This window comes from Ostrinia furnacalis, unplaced genomic scaffold (assembly GCF_004193835.3).
Source record: "Ostrinia furnacalis isolate ACB-3 unplaced genomic scaffold, ASM419383v2 OfSCF0780, whole genome shotgun sequence".
NCBI classification, from domain to species: domain Eukaryota; kingdom Metazoa; phylum Arthropoda; class Insecta; order Lepidoptera; family Crambidae; genus Ostrinia; species Ostrinia furnacalis.
Window position 1 is genome coordinate 1,776,931 of NW_021131019.1, and position 21,828 is coordinate 1,798,758.

General features: G+C 38.4%; 1 protein-coding gene across 1 annotated transcript in view; it reads right to left on the bottom strand.

Moving 5' to 3' along the window:
* The window catches only part of rsh (Rap GTPase activating protein radish), a 78,340-nt gene that overhangs the window by 8,349 nt on the left and 48,163 nt on the right, over positions 1 to 21,828 (bottom strand). The window contains exons 6-7 of the mRNA XM_028300759.1: positions 18,012 to 18,273; positions 9,662 to 9,842 (exon numbers count right to left, since the gene is read on the bottom strand). Coding sequence (XP_028156560.1) covers positions 9,662 to 9,842; positions 18,012 to 18,273 — 443 coding nt within the window. The remainder of the gene's footprint in view (positions 1 to 9,661; positions 9,843 to 18,011; positions 18,274 to 21,828) is intronic.

Here is a 21,828-nt window from a genome sequence, read left to right on the forward strand (position 1 = left end):
ATTTTTCATACAAAATTTTTCGATGACACTTTGAATACGCAACGAAACGAACTCGAAAGTTTTTCGTACTAGAGGTATAGGTCTGTTGTTGACGCGACAAGAAGAAGAAGAAAATAAACGTAAAAATCACTACGTTTTTTAATTCCTATAATCACAAGAATATTAATACTATACTTAACTGATATTATTGTTCATAAACAATAAGAAAGAATACATAATCATATCAGATAAAGGAAACGAACTTAATAACCAATTTGCGTACTCAACACCGGGAACAATCTATCAGTTTTCTATAGGGACCCAATCTATTCAGGATCTCTGTAAGTGGGGTATAAGCTCGGGGACAGGCACTCATTATCTATCCCATCTCCGCTACAGGGCTCTAGCGGAGCGGATAATAAAAATAATGACCACTCCGCTGATAATAGTAACCGCATTAATGAGATGTGCTAAGTTTATTTCTGACCTAATTGCGTTATATGTCTCTTAGATTAATATTAAAAGCCATTTAATAAATTGATTATTCAGTGTAAACAAAAAATTGAAAATCTTGTAAAGAATGTGTGATCTAAAATGTATGATTTAGATAGAGCTGCCAAAAAGTGGAATTTTTAGACCTTATTTTTCAGAACTTTGGGAAAACATTTTAATTTAGTTTGGGCCTTAAATGTTTATAAAATGAAGAACTTTATAAATATTCCAATTCTGCACTCACACTCATTTAGTTATGTAATTACTTCAATGACTCAACTACGAATCCAATTCACTTCGTAGTCTGACTGACGAATTTCAAACGTTCAATTAGTATGTAAGCCTCGTAATGTAAAAGCTTCTAAAATATTTAATTCCTTCACTCAACTAAGTTTCCAATCCACTATGTAGTCTCACGATTTTAAAACGTTCAATTAATATTTCAATGCGATTCAGACTGCCGCCGGAGTCTATTGAAACCCGATTCATAGAGACAAATGTCAAACGAAATTGGACCTACACGGGATTCCACTCAGTTTTACCGAATTCAGACAAAGCTATTCCAGCCTCGATTCTGTTAGCGAAAGAGAATATAACCCGTTCAAATATAGGATCAAGAAACTTCTAAACAGTGCCGTATTATCCATAAGGCACTTTAGGCCAGTGCCTAGGGGCCCACTATGGCCAGGGGCCCACTATGACCAGGGGCCCAGCACTCCCGATAAAAAAATGAAAAAAAAAATGTTAAAGATTATTTTTATGCAACAAAACACAAACCACCTCAAAACTTCACCTTATTTTGGTTTACACATTCAATCGTCATATTTCGATATTTTGGAACCTAATTAATTTTCGTGACGTTGGCATTACTGCTTTGGTTTACATGACAGGTCGACGGTTGACGCCCTTCAGAGGTTAAAAAGCCTCACTGTGGAGGCTAGGGAAAGGGCTGAGGGTGTGTTGGCTGTATCATTCGATATAGCCAACGCTTTCAATACCATCCCTCATCCCACCATACTCTAGGCACTTCAACATCACAGAGTGCCTCAGTACGTTTGAGCGCTGCTGGGCGATTACTTACGGGACCGCGAAGTCCTGTATGTTAACAGAGACGGCCAGCTCAAACGGCGCGGCGTAGCCAGCGGGGTTCCGCAGGGTTCGGTGCTCGGTCCACTCTTGTGGAACCTAGGCTTCAACTGGCTCCTCCGGGGCGTCCTTCTCGCGGGCATGAGTGTCACATGCTATGCGGATGACACTCTGGTCACTGCCCGAAGAAGACATTTGGGGCCGCGGCACGGCTGGCGTCGGCGGGCGGCACATTAGTCGCTCGCAGAATATGACGCCTCGGCCTGAAAGTCGCGCTGGAGTAGACTGAGGCCCTCTTTTTTCCGGGGCCAGCGCGACCCTCCCGACGCGTTGAGGACGTTAGGATTGACGTCAAAGGCCAAATGAAATATCTGGGCCTCACGCTTGACGGGAGGTAGCATTTTATCCCGCACTTCAACGGGCTAGCGCCACGCCTTCTCAAGGCAGCCNTGTACGACCGTTCTACTCTGCCCCCAGGTGGCGGCCAGCAGGCCGGGGGTGCGGGGGCACCGTTGTCACCTCCGTCTGACGGGAACGGCTTGGCGTTTCGGGCATTCCCGTCGGACCCCCACAAGGGGGGCGTGTAGGGTCCGCCGTGTAGGCGAGCTGTCGCTGTAGCGTGGTGTCGCGGAAGTCTAAGGCTACGGCCGGATACTCGCGACACCACCACTCGGGCTACGACAGAACGCCGCGGAGGTTTTAGTAGGTAAAACCCGTCCTTTTCCCTTTATAGGGCACCGGGAGTCCCACACACCACCCTGTCCCCCGGCAATGGTGACGGTGCGCAAATCATATCCTCCGCGACAAAACAAAAGGGGGGCCCAAAAGGAGCTGTGCCTAGGGGCCCCGAGATGGTTAATCCGGCCCTGCTTCTAAATAGTAGTTCGTTAATTGATATTGACGTAGATACTCGTAGTATCTGTAAATATCCATCGGTTTTTAGTAATTTAAAAATTTTCATGAGCGCTACGACTTAGTCTGGCTGCAATCGTAGCGATGAAGTGAACAATTTGTATCGTAGCTTTGGTGTGGAAATAATGGCATATTTGCTACGAATATTTCGTAGCGTAGGTAATTTGGCATTTTTACGATAAATATAATGTACGAGTATATCAATGATAATGATGGATTAATGATGTTATAGAGCTTTATTAACTTGACTGTTCGAATTATTATAAAACAAATACTGGAATATTTAGAAATTAAGCAATACTTAATAATATCATAATCATATTTTTTAAATGTGATTATTACTTCATATACTTATATTCGTTACTTATACACACTCGTATATGATTTTGCAAAAGAATTTAAAAGTAACAAAACAAAGAGATGTCTCACTAAAAATCAGGACGTTGTTCCCGAGTCAGTTCAACTTTGGTTTCGGGGTGGAAAACTGTCACTTATCGTTACCCATCGTAAAAAATATTTTCCTTGTGTCAAAAAATCGTCACAAAGGAAAATACGGACTTTTACACACACATAGGTGGTACCTATTTCTTAGACTTTGCAGAGTTATTGTTGAACATTTTAGATTGAGTAAAAAACTAACAAAATTAGTACTAAGTTTATTGTTTAGAGATTTAGAGGTTAAATACTGAAACAATACTAGTGTTAATAGTGCTTGGTTTGTTTCGTTTCGATTTCGATCGATCTATTAAGTACGATTCTCAACAACTAATTATTTAACACCTTGACAGAAAAAGTCACAGCTGTTTCGCACTACAGGTTCTTTTTAAGCAGGTGAGGGAACAATAGTGTATCCATCATGGTATGTCATGCTGCCATTATGGGACAATGACATGCGATAACAGTGCATATCGTTAGGTATTCTAGCATTTAACTAACAGTGTTTGAGTCAGGTGATTCCACAAGTAACTGCGATTGAATTCGTAGCTCTTTTTCCTGAAATAATACGGGAAATATGTCGAGGACCGTAATCATATAAATGTATGAGCCTGATCCTCACGTGATGGGACGGTGCCTGATGTAGCCCATCGGCGTAAATGAACTATGGATTTTTCGTCAGGCGCTGAATATCATATGTTTATACTAGGACGGGTGGGTGTAAGTGTAGGTAATACTATCTATAAATAAAAATAGATTCCAAATGTAATATTCTTTGCGACTATAACATTTTGCCTTTAACAGTTTCTAATAAGTCTATTCGCAGATTTAATAAAATCTTTCCAGAATAAATGTAGGTATCAGTGGTATCAGGTATAGCAATACTTAACTGAAAGTCGTATAGTTATTAGTCGTATTATGTATTTGGTTTTGGCGAGCAATAATTCGTTAAATAGATGGTATCTTTATCACTTTCATAAAAAGATAACTGCGTTATTAAAAAGAAATACTGTCATTAAAAATGTACCGGGCCAGACAGTAGGTATATTGTTGTAGTTTGTACCTCTTTATTAGATCGGAGGGTCGTAAACCAGCTACTGACAGAGAGGGTTGTCCTCCTACTGTTTTGTTAAGCAACAAAGTTGAGACTTCTTTAGCTGTGTTTACTAAAGTTCAGAATACTTATCAATCCAAATACCTAAAACCTGAAGTAAAGAGTGAAATAACATCATTATTTTTGAGAGGCGGTTATAGAGCTGTCTGTGACTGGTCGAAGATATTTTTATAATAACGATCATTATAATACTTACATAATAAAAAAAATACTTCAGAGTACAGCAATATTTTTAAGTAAACATCTAAAAAATATTGCTGAACGCAGATTAGAATATAATTATTGAAAAAAATAACTTATTCGTAATTTTCACTCGCGTTTTCGTCTTTTTTCCAGAGTGGTTAGCGTTGTTTGTTTTTACTGGCGAATGTTCCATATACTAAACCAAAATAAAGTCTATTCCATATTTATTCTGATAAAGATGCGTCTAAAAGAATAACACCAGGGTGGGATGCCGTGCAAAATTAACCGTCCCGTCCACTACCGGTGGCGGTGGGTTTAAATAATGCAGCGCCCGCGTAATTATTTAGGGGCCCTTTATGTGGCCAGGACTTTACTTGGTCCCTTTATGATGGTCCGGTAAAATGAAAAAACACATTTTTAACGCTCGCTTATGGTAAATACTCGTATAATGAGACACGGTATTAAGGGGCAGGTTACAAAACTGGAAACTTAGATCACTATCCTGAATTTGTACCCTTAACAACAGTGGAAAGTTTACGATATGGTACTAATGGTCCATTTAGTCTGTTATCACAGAATTAGGTAGAGCCGTCATCAAACTAAGTACATGCTATTTAAAGATTTTGGTTGCAAAATACCACATTTACAAGTAATAATTTATGTATCAACGGCATTTTCATTGGGATTTCTCACACTAGCATGAGTTCAGCGTTTTTTCAGTTTTATTCCTATATCGTTACTACTATGCTAGAGAATGAAACTACAAACCTTACAGTAGTTGTTAAGGTACGTAGATAAATTTCAGATATTAAAGTGCATAAACACTCAATTACAAAACAATTTGGTTAAGTGCTGTTGTCGATAAAATAAAATGTTTAATTAGCCGTTTAAAATTTCAAAAGCGTACGATATATCCATTAACGGAACTCAAATAAATGTGTACAATTTGTGTAAAACAAGCAATAAAATAATAATTCGGTATCATTCACATTCGAAGCCAGCGGCTATGATTTCATAATGCTATCAAAAATATTCGGGCTGCGTAAATAACAGCAACACCAAACGTAATATCCGAGGTACGTGCTTGAAAATACGTTTTGTTTGCGTTGAAAACAATTTTAACTTCCATTCCATTTCCAGGGATTAATATGTGTATGTGTGAGCCACTCGCGGGCTGTATGAAATCCGACGTTTCACTGAATCCGAAATGTAAAGGACGGACAGGGCTCGAACAAAGTTGCGACTTACATCGTAGCTTATAAACGTACCTCCGACGGCTGCCTAATGAAAATAGGCAGTTCACTGGATCGAACAAACTTGGCCGTATCCACTACACTGGAAACTGAGTCGTATTTTGAGCTCGGAGAGTGTTTCGTTGCATTGGAGCTAATTTTATAGGCGCAGAGCGAAGAAAATGTATTCAGAATTTCGAACAGGCTTATAAACGTCCCGTCTACGTTTGTTGATCATTTTAACCGTGAAAATTTCAGCTAAGTTAACGTATTCGTGGATTAGCAGACGATGTGAGAATAGCTGACTGTCTGCCTTATTCGTGGATTATTATTTATTGAAAAGGCTAATTGTATTTCCAGTATTAAAGCACACTCTTGCAAGTCGTTACAGCCAACTTCAGTAATCACAACGTGTTGGTAATTTCATGTGCAATTTTGTTGAAAGCTTAGTACATCAAATAAAATGATAACTCCGAGGTAAATTTATAGTAAAAGCAATAGAAGTTAGCCCAAGTATCAAAGACTCTTGATCGCTGTATTTTCAGCACCAAACACGATGCCAGCTAATATTTTAATACACTCCCATCACGGAGACGTGAAGAAGCAAGTTTCGTACAGGGTCGCCGTCTAACTTGTCATTAGTCCATTACCCTGATTACTCACTAGCGAGAGACAAGCCCCCTCCCCTCGGGAGGCTGCCTGCTAAAGTACTAACTCATCAATGTTGCACGTCCGTAAGCGGTGGCATCGTTTATTCGTAATTGGGAACTGAAAAAACAATCACGAACCCGGGAAAAGGTTTTGCTGCTAATTTACCTGCAAAGTTAGGGCGGGCGCTCATTGGTCGTCTTGGCGACGGTGAGTAGGTTGTTGGAGACTTAAGAAATCATTGCTTTTTATACTTCAACAGATGACACTTTGTTCAAAATCCATTAGATTAAGAATAAAACCAATTAGTCACTTTAGCCTCATAGTTGCTTTCGCCCCGGATGACCTTGTTTAAAAGTTTTTCATACATAAAACATATTATTAAATTATTAGCGACACGTTTTTATCAATGTTATCGTAAACTTAAGGCAGTGTGTAATTCGATTTCAAAAAGTCAATTATTTAGGTATGCAAATGGAATTTTAGGTTGCAGACAGCATCCACAGAATACTCCGAGCGTATTATGCATGTAGCTCATGTGTAAATTATTGTAAAACAAAGGAACGCAATGATTTGTTTTGCACTGAAAGTATCCGACGCGTGCGTGGACGCTGCCCACGTGATATGAGTGCCAAATACGTTGGTGTAATAATGAGGGGTATAACTCGTGAACTTCATGCACTCGATATCAGAGGCATAACCGACTAGCTTTTGCCACGGCTTTTCTCGCTGGGTCTTAAAATATTTCAGTAAAAATACATCAAAAAACGTTCAATACTTTTTGCGTGAAAAACAGGCATCCATCCATCCTCACAAATTTTCACATTTTATAATATGAATAGGATAGTATCCTGAGCGTATTACGGTCGCGTTTAAACCGCCAGTGTGCACTCAGCCTTAGTTAACTCCCGGCAGAATGCTAAATGAAGTAAGACGAGTTTCGCTTCTTTTTGCCCTGTTTGTTTTATTGTTGAAATAAGGTATTTGGATTTGGATGGTGGTTGTGTCGTAGAATTCTTGAATAAGTAGGCACCAATCGCGCGGGTTGGTGGCTCCAATGTTGGAGAATTTAGGATAATGTATTTTCATTTATAATGACAGCTGAGGAGATTATAAAATTAGCCCCGGCTTCTAATTCGTATTATCCTTGGCAAGAGTAATTAAAATTATCTTTGTTACATGAAAATTCTTTGAGAATGCCTGCCAGCCGCAAGGGCAGAGAGGGTCATCTGAGACATTCCCTATTTTGTTACTACTAAAATCTACGCCCATACTTATCCTTTTAGAAGCTCACACAATGTACGTACGTACATACATGTAATATGCTGTTATAACTCTTTTTCATTGGGGAGAATGATCTTTTCTTTCTTTCCGTTTTGGGGTGAACGTTCTACTGCTACGTAACTAGATGTGACCAAAATGTCTTCCGCGGTCATCCCGCCCAACATGGCGGGACCTATACATGACAGTGCCGGATTAGCCACGTAGCAAAAGTAGCAAATGCTACGGGCCCCGCGAATTTGGGGGCCCCGCGCTCCAACGCCTATCTGACCGAAATAAAAAAATATTAATTTAGATAGGAGCGTAAAATATCTTACATGCCTTAAACGCGAAGCGCTTAGGCTATGCTTTACTTTTCACTTGAAAATCTAAAACTCAATTTCATTACGTTAAATCATAAAAATAAGTAGGTAGGTATTTTACGAACTTTTTAACGTGAATGTTCTAATGTTTAATTATAATCGGTATATGTATTTAGACTAGCTCTATACCACATATTTTCTACCCTTCAAGCGGCCAGATTTTTATTTTTTTTCTATAGTTATACATTTAATACCAGCAACAGACATCAAGACGAATCAAGCGAAATACAAAGTACGACCATTTCAGCGGCTCTACTACACTCGACGACTTTGTTGAAAATCAAACACCTGGACAACTGCAACGTTTCGAAGTTCAGGTGTTTATTGTCATTATTGATAACGTACTGTCTGCTTTAACTAAACGTATGAAAGCATAATATCATAAGATTACTAGTGTTTTTGAAGTATTTCGACAATTAAAATCTCTTACACCAGAAGAGATTTTGGAAAAATCCTTAAGTATGGTCAGTGCTTACGAAGATGATTTGGAGAACAGCCTAGGTGAGCCGCGAATTAGGCTAGTTCAGTGATTCGTCCCACAACACGTTCGTCCCACTGGGACGAAACACTAAATTCAAAAAAATATATATTTTTCGTTCTGGATTCGTCCCATTTAATTTATCCTTTAACATAATAAGATTTAGTACCGTCAGAAAGTCAATGAAATAAAATAAAACATGAATTTGTTAATAATATCTGTATTTAAAGGAAAATCAACACAAATATACCTACTCATAGATCAGCATAAATTTTTAATTAAAAAAAATTAAAATCATTGATAATACATTATTTGATTTTGATTTTTGATTTCTGATTAATACGAGTAGTCAAGATTTTCTATGTTGATTTCCTTTTAAATACAGACATTGTTAACATTCATGTTTTCTTTTATTTCTATGACTTTCTGACGTTACTAAATCTCATTATTTTAAAGAATTAATTAAATGGGACGAATCCAGAACGAAAAATATATATATTTTTTGAATTCAGTGTTTCGTCCCAGTGGGACGAACCTGTTGTGGGACGAATCACTGAACTAGCCGCGAATTAGTGCAGTTTGCAGAGCTGAAAACAGAGCCCCGATTACGGTAACTTTTAACGTTTCCAATCCAGACGCGCTTCATCGATTCTGCGATACGATTGGTCAAAACAGCTGACGTACGCTGTTGAACGACCAATCGTATCGCAGAATCAAGAAGCGTGTCTGGATTGGAGACGTTAAAAATTACCGTAATCGGGGCTCTGATGTGGCTACTGTTATTTACAGCAAGAATCCGGAGCCTCTGGAGCAGCAATTTTATAAACTTTTAATAAATAATTCTTTAGAATCGTGTTTTCCAAACTTAGAAATTGCCTTGCGCATTTACATGTCTTTCATGATCACTAACTGCAGTGGCGAACGTTCTTTTTCAACATTAAAACGTATTAAAAATGAATTAAGGAACACGATGGGACAAGAACGTCTTAATAATCTTACTTTGTTGAATATAGAGCATGATTTGCTTAAAGAAGTTGATATTGAAAGTGTTATCTCTAAATTTGCCCACATTAAATCAAGAAAAGTTCATTTGTAACAGTTTTGTTTCATTTAATACCCTAAACTTGAGAACCCAAAGCAAACCAAGGGCCCCTTGATAGAAATTTGCTACAGGCCCCGCGCTGGCTTAATCCGGCACTGACACATGAGGGAGATCTGTAGTCACCTCATAGGAACAGAGATTAACCAAAGGACGTCCACTGCTGTACAAAGGGTGTCCACAAACCCTCGACCATCCTTAGAACGACTTTTCACTTGGCTGCCTACATTACATGTTTATCGGTGGCCGCGTGGTCGCCATTCGAGGACTTTTCTGCCCGAACGACCACAGTTCTCAATACTCAATAACTTTATTGCTTCCATATGTGCAGGAATAATGTAGAAGACGATTTTTATGTACCTGGTCTAACTTAAGCAGCTCCTCAGGCGTGTCAGGCAGCTGGCCCAGCATCAGAGGCGGGTTGATGTTGACCTCCTTGCCCAGGGAGCGCACCACCTCCTCCCGGTTGTACCGGTCGGCGAACACGCACGACGCGGGAATCAAACCGTGGACCGTGTAGCTTATCGCGCGGACGAGGATCCTGTAAAGAGGTTAAGGAGTCAGTAAAGTTCATAATTACGTTTCACATTAGGACGGTAGGACTAGGATTTTGTCAGATTATCTTGTCAACCTTTGTAAAAATATTTTCATTTTTACACAGTTACTGTAATTATTCATCGTTATTTTTTCAGTCATTAAATCATAAGTACATTGAATTTACTAAAGTAGGCACCGAGGATGAAAATAATTAAATAATTAAGAAATGTGACAGAATCACAAGACAAAATATAGCGAAGGTCAACGCACCAATACCTACACTTTCTTGAGGGCCATATTGAAAAGTCTAACCCAGATTTTCCTTGACTTATGGTGATTGATGTTTTGCTGGTCGGGAGACAATGAAAATGGATTCCCCAAATGTATTATTCATAGAGCTTTCATTTGAGGTTACGTTGATATAAGACGATAGGTTAAATTTGTGATTAAAATAAGCCTAATGAAAATAATATCCCACCGAAACGAGTTTTGGTTTACATTTACTTTAGAATATCGAGTTTGTTAAGCGTTTAGGATGAAAGGGCCTGTTGGTATACAATACCGCGGTCGGAATGTCAACAAACCCTAGAGTAAAGAAATTTCGCTGACCCAAGCGTTGGCAATGTTGGCAATGAAATTAGTCTAAAAGGCACCAGTGTCCGAACAATAATCACTATAGAATGGATAGTTGACTAAAGTTAATGGAGTTAGCAAAATTTTATTAGAAACTGATAGTTCTGGACACAAGAGCTCGAAGTTTGTTGTTTTAGAAGACCCTCGCAGAATTTCGGAATTCCTTCCTAACTAAATATTATTTTTTCTACTTGGATATTATAAAGAAATGATATTATTATAGACTAGCGCCGCCCGCGACTTCGTACGCGTGGATCCCGTTTTACCCCCTTCATCTATCTTACGCGGTTTAGATTTTTTGATACAAATTTTTTTCCCGCTACCTCCCGTTCCCGTGGGAATTTTGCAATATCCTGTTGTGACTAAGCTTTAAGTTTACTAAGGTACCTGCATGCCAAATTTCAAGCGTCTAACTTAAGCGGTTTAGATTTTTCATACAAATGTTTTTTCCCGGTAACTCCCGTTCCCGTGGGAATTTTGCAATATCCTGTTGTAACTAAGCTTTAAGTTTACTAAGGTACCTGCGTGCCAAATTTNACTCCCGTTCCCGTGGGAATTTTGCAATATCCTGTTGTAACTAAGCTTTAAGTTTACTAAGGTACCTGCGTGCCAAATTTCAAGCGTCTAACTTAAGCGGTTTGGATTTTTCATACAAAAGGATTTTCCCGCTAATTCCCGTTTCCGTGGGAATTCCTAAGTATCCTATAACCTGCCCAGGAGTATGAAGAATAATTGTACCAAGTTTTGTTAAAATCCGTCGAGTAGTTTTTGTTTCTATAAGGAACATACAGACAGACTGACAGACAGACAGACAGACAAAAATTTTACTGATTGCATTTTTGGCATCAATATCGATCACTAATCACCCCCTGATAGTTATTTTGAAAATATATTTCATGTACAGAATTGACCTCTCTACAGATTTATTATAAGTATAGAAGATTGTAGACTTCCTAATGATAATCACATACAAAGTGTTAAATTCAGTTTAGTTAGAGTAATGTTGTTTTAGTTCATGTACGTAGGTATGTTTGTCTTCCACTTAAACTGCTGAGAAAATACATACAGGCGTGAGGAGAAGAGGAGTGTAAGTAATATTAATATGTATTACATAAAATAAAATATTTCCTCTTAGGTATAAGTATTTAGTATTATAAATTCAAAAATCCCGATAGCCAAATAAATACAAGCAATTTCAGTATAAGTTTGGCTTAAATCGGCCCCTACTTTTGCCACGAAATAGATTTTAGGGAGGTGTTGGTCCCTAAAGGCGGAACGGGCTTTCGGAGGTTTTTTGTGATTATGTGTGGTGTGAAACGTATACATGATTAAAGTTAGTAGACCTTCCATATAAATATAGGTACGGACTACGAAGTTTGTATAACTTAATTCAATTATTCAACCCTTGCGAACTTAATTCCTTAGTGTTCTTATGGCATATTTCTGACTAAGTACACTTGGATGGTGATTTTAATTAAATTCTATGACGAACATGAAAATACCGTTCGGCGTTTAAGGTGAGCCGCGAAAATCTTATTTCCATGTAAAAAAGGGCCATTTTAAAGGCATGTTTCGATTTTATACGGCGCCATTACCTCCTTTATCGGCCGGTTGCTCAACGTGGACGTAATTACAAAGACAGATACTTGAGGGCGCAGCAAAGGGCGGCCCCTGATGGCTTTTTAAGGAAATATTTTTGCTATCTACCTTTTATTGTTAAAGGCATATTGAAGCTAAAACGTGGTGCCCATAAAATTAAAAAGAACCACTTTTTGGTTTTTACAGATGTATTTTCAGTGAAAATTTACCTTAAAAAGCACCTTCATGTAAAAAGAAAGTCCATGTAGGTATATTTATGATTGCAAAAAGGGTCCTGAAGAAATTATAGTGTTGCTTCTACCGCAATCAATAAAGCAACCGGAACAAGGTCCACTCAAATTATCAAGCTATCTTGCTATTGATTACACTACCAAACTAACCAACTCTACCATCGGTTAATACGAATAGTAAAAGGGTATTTGCTCTTAATTTTCCCAGAGTTCCGGCAGAGCAAATATAGCTTCATGATTCCAATTATTTGGACTTGAACGGGATCGATGGTAGTACGAATTGAAACTTCTCTTACAAATTTTAGGTGCGACTTAAAATCCTATTGTACGAGGGCGACGTCCCGTTATTTATTCATTATGTCTAATGTGAAGAAAGTGAGGCGCAGGGCGGTTTATAAGCCACATTAATATAAAACACGCGTGGCCCGGGATCTTACTTTTTGGGAATACACGGAACGTTTGCTTGGAATGGCTTTAGCGGGTATTTGAATAAAGTATGTTGAGAAAGGGATGTTTCGGCGGCGATGATTTCGCGGAGAAAATAAGGGTTCGTGCGATTTTTATTTTATCGTGCGAATGGTAATGGCGCTGACAACACTCGACGGTAGCCATGATGCCCGCGAGGAGTGTTTGAGCACGCGTTATGAATAAATGGAATATGCACTTGATGCTGTCTGTTTTAACCAACTGTGGGGTGGAAACGTGCGGGAACCCATGTCACATACTGTTACTGTGCACTAATGGGAGTTGTTGCTTGTGGATTCGCCCCTTGAGGCGCTAGTGTAGCGTGGGGTCTCTGAAATGACAAATTTTTGGGTGGGATTCGAGGGTTTATTTCTAATTAGATTAATGTTTTGAATATTTACATCAATAAAGCTTATTCTATTCTTAATATATTTTGCAATAGGTAGCTATCTACCTGAGCTTAATTATATTAAATATTATGGTCAAGGAATGTCTATTTGAATAGTTATTATGGAAACGAAAAGGTCAATTCTACGATTGTTAAGTCTCATGTTTCAATATCTAGTCAAATATTAAACGTTTATAGTACCTACATCAGCTAAGGGTTTAACGCTGTGTTTTTCTTGAGATTTACACCAGATTTAATCAAGCCATTGATTTACATTACATACGTGTTCACTTCGTGTTCCAAACGTTCGAAGTTTCTGGAAATTCATCGTAAGGCTCACTGGGGTTACAGATTTACGGGTTTAGGGGACAGGGGACAATAGTAGGGATCCCTTCCAGATAGATATATTTCTTGTTAATTTAGATGAAACCACTTCTGTGGGAGAGGAGTTGGGAGTTTAACGAGTGAGCGCGATATGGAGATGGTAAACATTTGGTTGGGATGTTCGTATCATACGTGTGTAGTTTGAACGTCTGTGTGTAGAGGTGTACCTATGTAATGTTAGCCCTCTAATTGGGGCTCATTATGCGAAAGTGGTAATTTCAAGTGGTTTATAAACCTGTCTGGGCAAATAAAGGCGGTTCAGGGATTACAACGTGGCCACGAAATTAGTGCGGTGGACGGGTAATATGTATGTATACCTACAGCCCTGTCCAACATAATAATAAAGCGAATTGTTTGATTAAAAGAGACTTTGTGTTATGATTTTCAAATTAATATTCTTAAGTGCTTAGTAAAGTGCTAAAGACTGTGTGCTCTTAGGAAAACTTCTTTCACAATACATAAATACCCCAATTTGTATTTATGTATTGTGAAAGAAGTACCCAAGTAGAATGTGACTCTTTGTGTCTTCCAGTAGTTGTCACAATTATTTTCATACAAGAAAAAGTGTATTAACTAACAGACATTCCCGAGAAACGAAATTCCATTATCGGTTATGAATGGGCATATCGAGTCGCACAAAGAAATCGATGGCGAATTCGTCGTGAATCTGCGAGCATAAGGTTAATGTGGCGCGGACACGCTACACGGAAAGTCACCCTTTTGATTTGTTAAAGTAGAGGAAATACCAAATATTGTACCTGTGGAGGAACTTTTGCGGCATTTTTTTTGGGTTTTACCCGGTATTTTACTGTACTCGAGTGGCTAAGAAAGTTTTTATTTCCTTGAAAACTTGTAATCAGCTACTGATATAAGTAGGACATATTATTATGTATGAATCAATATTTTATGTGACAAGATCTAAATCAAACAAAAATACCGAAAAAGATGATGTTAGATGAACCTAAGCACTGTGAGAACATGACAATGTATAATTGTAATAGTGGTTTTGCAACAAAAACTAAGATAGTTTGACGTGTTTTTGTCTGCCCCTTTACAGCTAGAACAATAATTTCGTGGCATTAGGATCCACACAATAATGAAGCTTAGGTACTCTTCAGTTTTCGCATTAGGCGAGCGCTACGCGTTTTTTGGACCTATTTGCTTGGCAGTCTTCAAAGGTATTTTAATTAATTGAAACCCATTGGCCTTCTTCCATCTGATTCAAATGGTATTACGACTTTGTTATTTGAAGCACGTAATCCTTTCACTGCCCAATAAATCTAGCAGGCTAAGTAAATGCCGTCAAAGGTTACATTTTATTGACACTTCACTTAAAAGTCTTTGGTCTCTTATTTCCAACTGGCTGCCCACGCGTTAATATGAGTAGCTAGTGCGTTGTTCAAAATATCTAAATTAGAATGATGCGTATGTCTAAAATAGTTCGTGGGCATTTTATACCTAAAATCTATCCAATAAAGTGCGAAACGTTATAAGGATAATTTTAATCTCAGACCTGTAACCAACGCGAAAGGTCAGAAACCTGATAAATTGAAAAATATTACAAGCACGCCATTAGTTCCGAAAACGGCGTGGAGATAGTTCTTTTTTACGAGACAAAAATCTGGAGTCATACTTCGTCCGCGCGGTAACATTGTTAGGAAGGGGAATGTCGTTGTAAATCTTTTAGATATACCTGGTTCCACGATACCTTGCTCCGAGGGTTGGAGTAAGAATTGTTGTGCGTTCACGAAAATGATTTATAACTGGGGACGGCTGGAGCACCTACGCAGTAAGTATATGAGATGAAAACCTATTTAGATTATGGACTGGAAAAACTGGCATGAAACTGCGGTGGGACACGATATGCTACTGAACAGTACTTTATAGAAAGCCTTGTTCGATTTGATCTAAATAAGCTAAAACTGTGCTAAAAAACAACATGGAAATCTCATAAAAGTTGTGGAGTTGCTGAAGCACTACACATGACAGGAGTTTTTATGTTGTGTGTGTTAAAATTGGCGCAGATATACAAAAGAAAAGAGCACGTGCTTAGGAGCTCTTCAAAGTCACACAGTTCTCCGTTCCAGTAGCTAAGTAAGTAAGTTCATGTAAGCGACATGCATTTTGTCTTAATAAATAAAATAAAGATCTTTAAACTGAAGAATCTGGGTATTATAGAAAGTCGTGACACATTACCATGGGCGAATTCTAAAACTACTTGAGCATAAACTAAAGAGTTACTAAACTGAGGGACATCACAGGGCAAATCCGAAAAAAATGGTGGAAGGCTTTCGGGAGTCTCACACCTTGCAGTACATTACACTAATTGAATTCTAGAGTTTACGATAGCACAGGGCCGTAGCTAGGGATTGGGGTTTTTAAACTTTGCGTAAAATAAAAATGAATTGGTGTTTGGGAAAAGGGTAATATTTTCAAAGCGAATATGAAACGTCCTTTAGCGTAGTGTTGGTAAGAACCCATAAAAGGTCAACTATAGGTCAACTAAAAGTCGGTGGTCTGCGACTAGACTAAGAGTTTTTTAAACTAATTGGCTGAACAATCAATTTCCTTTCCGTTAGATAGTTAGCCACCTCCGCTGTCGTTGTTATAAAGCTAGCAAGCGATCAAAGCATTGCAACTTTCTATTGAGCTCAAGGATCAAGCCACTGTCCCGATACGGCCCTGGTCACTCGGGTCGGCCGGCAAACGGGCTGAGGTCACACCCACTGGCCAGGTAATTATGGCACCGGCAAACATTTTACACAGGCCATTCCGTTTTACAATACCTTGCTGTTTTTAATTAAACTGCACCCCTTGACTGAGAGCGTTGCATAAGCAAGTCTGCTTGGATAATCATATTACAAAGGGGATTAACTGAGAGGCGTTGATGATTTTTTTACATTTACTAGGTAGATGAAACGGTTAGAATGATTGGTAAAACGATTTGAATTTTACTTTGAAGCCATTTCAGAGCCAATAAAAAGTATTTTAACCTATCGGACAAAAGCTCAAATTCATTGATTGTGATAATGTATATCCCACCCAAACATTTTTCACTGTGAAAATCCCATGTTCCTAGAGCCAAGTTTCTAAATCTACATTCCCTTACTCAACATCATAGTCAAAATTCATCAAAGGTTTTTCAGTTCATTTCAAAAGAAATCTTCCAAGCTATTTAACTTTTCCAATGTTTTTATTTCAACGCTCTATTTTGCTATCGCTTGCAGAAGTGATCAAATCATAGTTCCTATTTATTTGTCACGCCCTCTATCGATTGCAAGATTGGCCACAAAGTCCTTTCCGAATGACGGCATTATCCCCGTTTTACTATTTGAGAGATATTTCGGGGAATAAGCGGGGGCTATCAAGTTAGATGGACAAGGCAAATGGCTACATTTCAGGGCTTTTTTCTGATACAGTGATATTTAAAAAAAAATGTAAGGTTTGAAAAAGTCAGCTTCGAAGTAATTCAAGACTTCTGGGCTAAATTGGGAAGACTGAGAGTTTAAGGTAGGTAACATACGTAGGTAATTTTGACGACCCTGGCCTAAAAGATCTGGCCATGACATAGCTATTTATCTAAGGTGTATTTTGGTATAAAAGTATTTTTATATTTTTTATTGTTCTCAATAATATTAGTAAAATCAAAGGCAACAGTATTTTTCAGACTTGTAAGAATTCATTGAGCGAGATTAATATTTTTTACATAGATTGCTTTGATAAACGATTCCTAGAACGTAGCTTATGAAGTGCTTCCATAATACGCCGTTATTGACGGCGGACCGTTTGGTAACTGAGTCAAAGTGCTCTCAGTACGAGTATTGGCGACTTACCTTCAGGAATTTCATATTTTGCCCGGCGCTTATTCGCTGAACGTCAGAATAATGCACGTTTAATATTCTATTTAATTAAATTCTCTCAATTAAATTCCGCTCCAGACTGTTTCCGAGATGAGATTCGGTACATTCCAGCAGTCAATAGTCAAATGCTTGAACGTCTCATTAATTTAGTTACCGGTCTCGACGCTGTATCGGTTTGAGACGGGAGCGTTACCTCCACTTTAATTAATGTTGTGGTAAATCCACGGAATTCAAACTACAATTTGGTGATTGTCTGTAAATTGAGTCAATTAATTCATTAGTGCACTAGCTATGTAAATCTCTATAGCGGGAAAGTAGTATTCATTACTAGCTATTGTCATAGTTTCAAGAGCCTCGGGTATTTATTACGTATGGCTGATTGGGAATGAGTGGTGGTAACTCGTATGGTTTTAACTAACGCTCGTACAGGTTTTACTTACCTAGGACTTCCTAACTTACGTTAGTGGTAGCTCAATTACACACAGACAGGTTTTGTGCCATGTTTGTCCTACTTGATTAGCTAATGAATACCACGTTGAGGAAAAAGGAGATTTTGTTTACTCAAGAACAACGGAATCAAGGAAAAATTGGAAGCATTCGTTATGGTTACATACCTGAATTGATCTCTAGCATTGAGCGTTTCTTGTTTGATGGACAGGATCACAGGCCCGAGATCCTCGTCGTTGGTAAAGTAGTTCCAATGTTCTGTGCCGTAGAAGTACTTTTCGTATGTCTCTTGCTCCACGGAGGTGAGCTCGAAGCCGCCCGAGCGCTCCCATTGCTCTTCTATCGCGGTCTTCTTCTTGGGCGTGCTGCCGCCATTGTCGCTGCTGTCTTCAGCTGCTTCGTCCAGAGACCCTGATCTTCGGTGACGGTCTGCAGACAAGGGAAAAAATTTAACCTTTGTTCTAAAAACTTTGAAATGCTAGAGTTTACAGAGGTCCTCATAGTCTTTTTAAGCCTGAACTAGGAACACGTTGGACGCCACGCGGCTCACCGGTGAGCCTCGAACAATACAATTTCCATTGTGTCTAGCGTCTCGGCGTTCAATGACTTAATGCCTGTGTTTCAGAAGAGGATGAGCCACAAGTATTATGATTAATTATTTGTCCCGACAGAGTCTTTGTTTTGGTAGCATGTTTTTAATTAGTTACACCAGCCAGATTAAATTACTACACACACGATATAAAAATGAAGTAACCAGCAAAAATGTGATCAAGTCAAATGCCTTCTCAATCAAAGTGGAGTGGTCAAAATTGTGTACGTGACTCAGAATTTCCTTAGATTTTAAAAATGTACACCTCATACTATGCTTCTTGTGAGAGTAACCGTGTAATACCAACGTACACTCAAAGTTGCATTACACCAGATGCACGCTGCATTTGATCACCGTACATAATCAAATAACTTCTCTCCCCTTATACGTGACCTGAAAGTCCTCGGAGTTTCGCGTGAACTTATAAATAAAGAAGTTCGCGTCATAAAACAGTGGGACGTCTGCGGCCCTGACGAGACGAGAATACCGGCGTTATTTCATGCGATGGCAGAATAATAATAATTTTTAATTCGCGCCCCGGAGTCTAATCCGATTACCAGACTATGCAGGGTGGGATAATGCGGCGATATTGTAAACAATAAGCCGCTGTTCTCAGCTTTTGCCACGAGTTAGATTGAGAATAATAATTTTGTATATCGGGTTTTTAATTACCTTATTCCTGTTAATCTCTATAATGGGATCGCGAAACTTTTCTCAAACAGTTTAGTCATTCTCCATGGGATAAAAGGGCACTGCACAATAACTGAGCAGAATTATCTTACCTACCTATGTATAAATAGCGAGAGAGAAAACATACAGAGGAAATTCTTACAGACTTGATTATATAATTTAAACGATAGGCAGGAATTTGACCACAATCTCACCTGGTGTTAAGTGGGATGCAGTCTAGGATGGTACATATCACTCTCGCCTTCCAAGTATCAAGTAAGAATTGAACCCATCCGTTCTGTCTAAGAACAAAGTTTCCGCATGGCAATATAAGTCTCGTCGGCTATCAAAACAAAAAACGGTTGCTCGCATAAAAAGGGAGACGCGATGACGGAATACAATATTCATCGTATAATCGAATAAACACGACACAAGTCATACAGGATACAGGGGCGTTATCTCCTGCGCAGTCCCGTGTCGGCTGTCGGCGCCTGACATCGGCTTACCTCGTCGCTTACACTCCACTACACGCAGCCGAATTTAATTTCATTTGGAGTTGGGAGACGTTCCTTCCTTACGTCATTGTGAGTTTGGATGTACATTATTTTTGTTTTAATATTCAAAAAGCGTATTTTACTGTTTTTTTTTCTCAAAATATATTGAAAGCATTAAGTACTCGTAGGTATATGAGTATCAAGTTAATTAATTCCTTTTTACCTTGCTATAGCTTCTGCTAGTTCTGTTATGAATTTCCCGTATCGATTCATCACACTTTTTGACAAATTGAAAGAAAATTCGTATAGATCTGAACAGGTAAGTCCATTAAGCAATTGTAAGAGTCGATTGAAATTACAAATATGATTTTTTTTAGAAAAACAACTCTGATACTTGTCGACATCTGAAGTCAGACCTGTTCTCTTTTGTTTTTCCTTAATTTTAATCAACCTTGAAATCACAAAACCATTGCCAACTCAAACAATGTTAACACCGCACCAACACAGTTGCCTTAAGACTCGTCAAGATTTATCACAAGACGTACAGCACATGAGCTGTGTCTAATCTTCGCTGATCCCCTTCATTCAGATCTCGCTAATCTGCTTAGGCTGGGACTCGTGAATATTGCACAATAGTGAGTGCTCGTTTCGGAGATGTCTCAGTTTGGAACTATAGGAACCTATAATTATAGGTACCTACCTGTAGTTCCAGACTGCTAATTAGCAGGCAACAAGAGTTATTGGTTGCGAATCAAGGCTTAAAAATACCAGCTTCCTTTATATCTTGAGTAAAGAGTATACTTAAGGTCTGTAGAGTTCGAGAGCGTATTGTTGATAAAAATATATCTATAACGAATACAAAATTATTCTAGAATGATTAGTGTGCGACGACACGCAGAAAATGTAGAACAGTATTAATACTTGAGTGTTTTGGAAGTTGGCAACTTCCAAATTCATACTTTCAGTAAACTTTGGTTTTACGAACACTGAGATAATTGACAAGAAAAATTATACTGAGTGAAAATTGTTTTCCCGTCGCCTCTTCAAAGTTTTTGATAATTTATTCTGATAAACTGTCACCACTGCCGCTGTCTCATTTTGGGATTGTGACAGTTTGGTTTCCCGAAAATTATTTACTGGATTGAAGGTGACTTTAAAATTGTCAAACCTAAACTGACAGCGTACAAACAAAATAATCCATCTTTGGATGTTTGTTATATTAAAAACAGCTGAATTCATTATTATTCAAGAGCTCTGACCTCAATCCTAATTTATTTCGTCCCTCGTGGAGAAACCACAAGCGCTATATCAGGTGGGAATTCATATTCTAAATGCTTACGCCACTACAATCCAGGAGCTGCAAATCCCAATGTAGATTAGAGTTAAGCTCTTCAAACATTTAGTAAAATGAAATGACGAGAGTAAAATTTTGCAAACACTTCATAATAAACGCTGCTCATAATTATCAAATTAAGCACTGTGTTAGCTTTTGTCGAAGTAGCCTTTGCCCGCAGCTTCGCCCACGTAAATTGCGGTCTGTCACCGTTTATTATTATTAAAGTCACAGAATCATCCTTAGTTTCGTGACATTGAAAACATGAGTTTAAACAGAAAATTTAGAAGACGCAATTACGCGATTTACTGATGTGATTACCAAGATTGCCAATTCTATTTGCGCGCACTGTAACTGAAAACAATCCATTTGTAGCGCCACAATACTCTTCTGTCTGTTGACGAATGAACAGTACGTTAATTGCTTAAACTCTCCCCAATTAACCTACCTCTGCTCTGTAATTGAGGAAAACTGGATAATCAAAGTTTTTTGTGTGCTGTATTAGATTGCGACTAATCTGTGTAATAGTGCAAAAACAGAAGTATGCGGTGATTGATGATCCACGGCCCGTGGAATACCTTTGGGTCCGCCGAGAATGGATTGGATTATCCAGTTCGGGAATGTATAGTGCTGGGGACTGAGAACAATCGATACTATCGTGACGTGAAAAAACAGTGAAATAATGGAACTAGTAGGTAGGTACTTGAAAAAGTTCCAATTTTAACGAAATTGGTTTGTGTACGTATATGAGTCTCTATTAAATTACAGATAGTTTGCTCATAAACTACAAAAAATCCGCTAAAAGCATAAACAATCACATGTCTGGCAACTAGCAAGTTTTTTAACGAATCTTTTTTACAGTAAAGGTGAACCAAAACTAAACCGTAAGCAAGAAATAA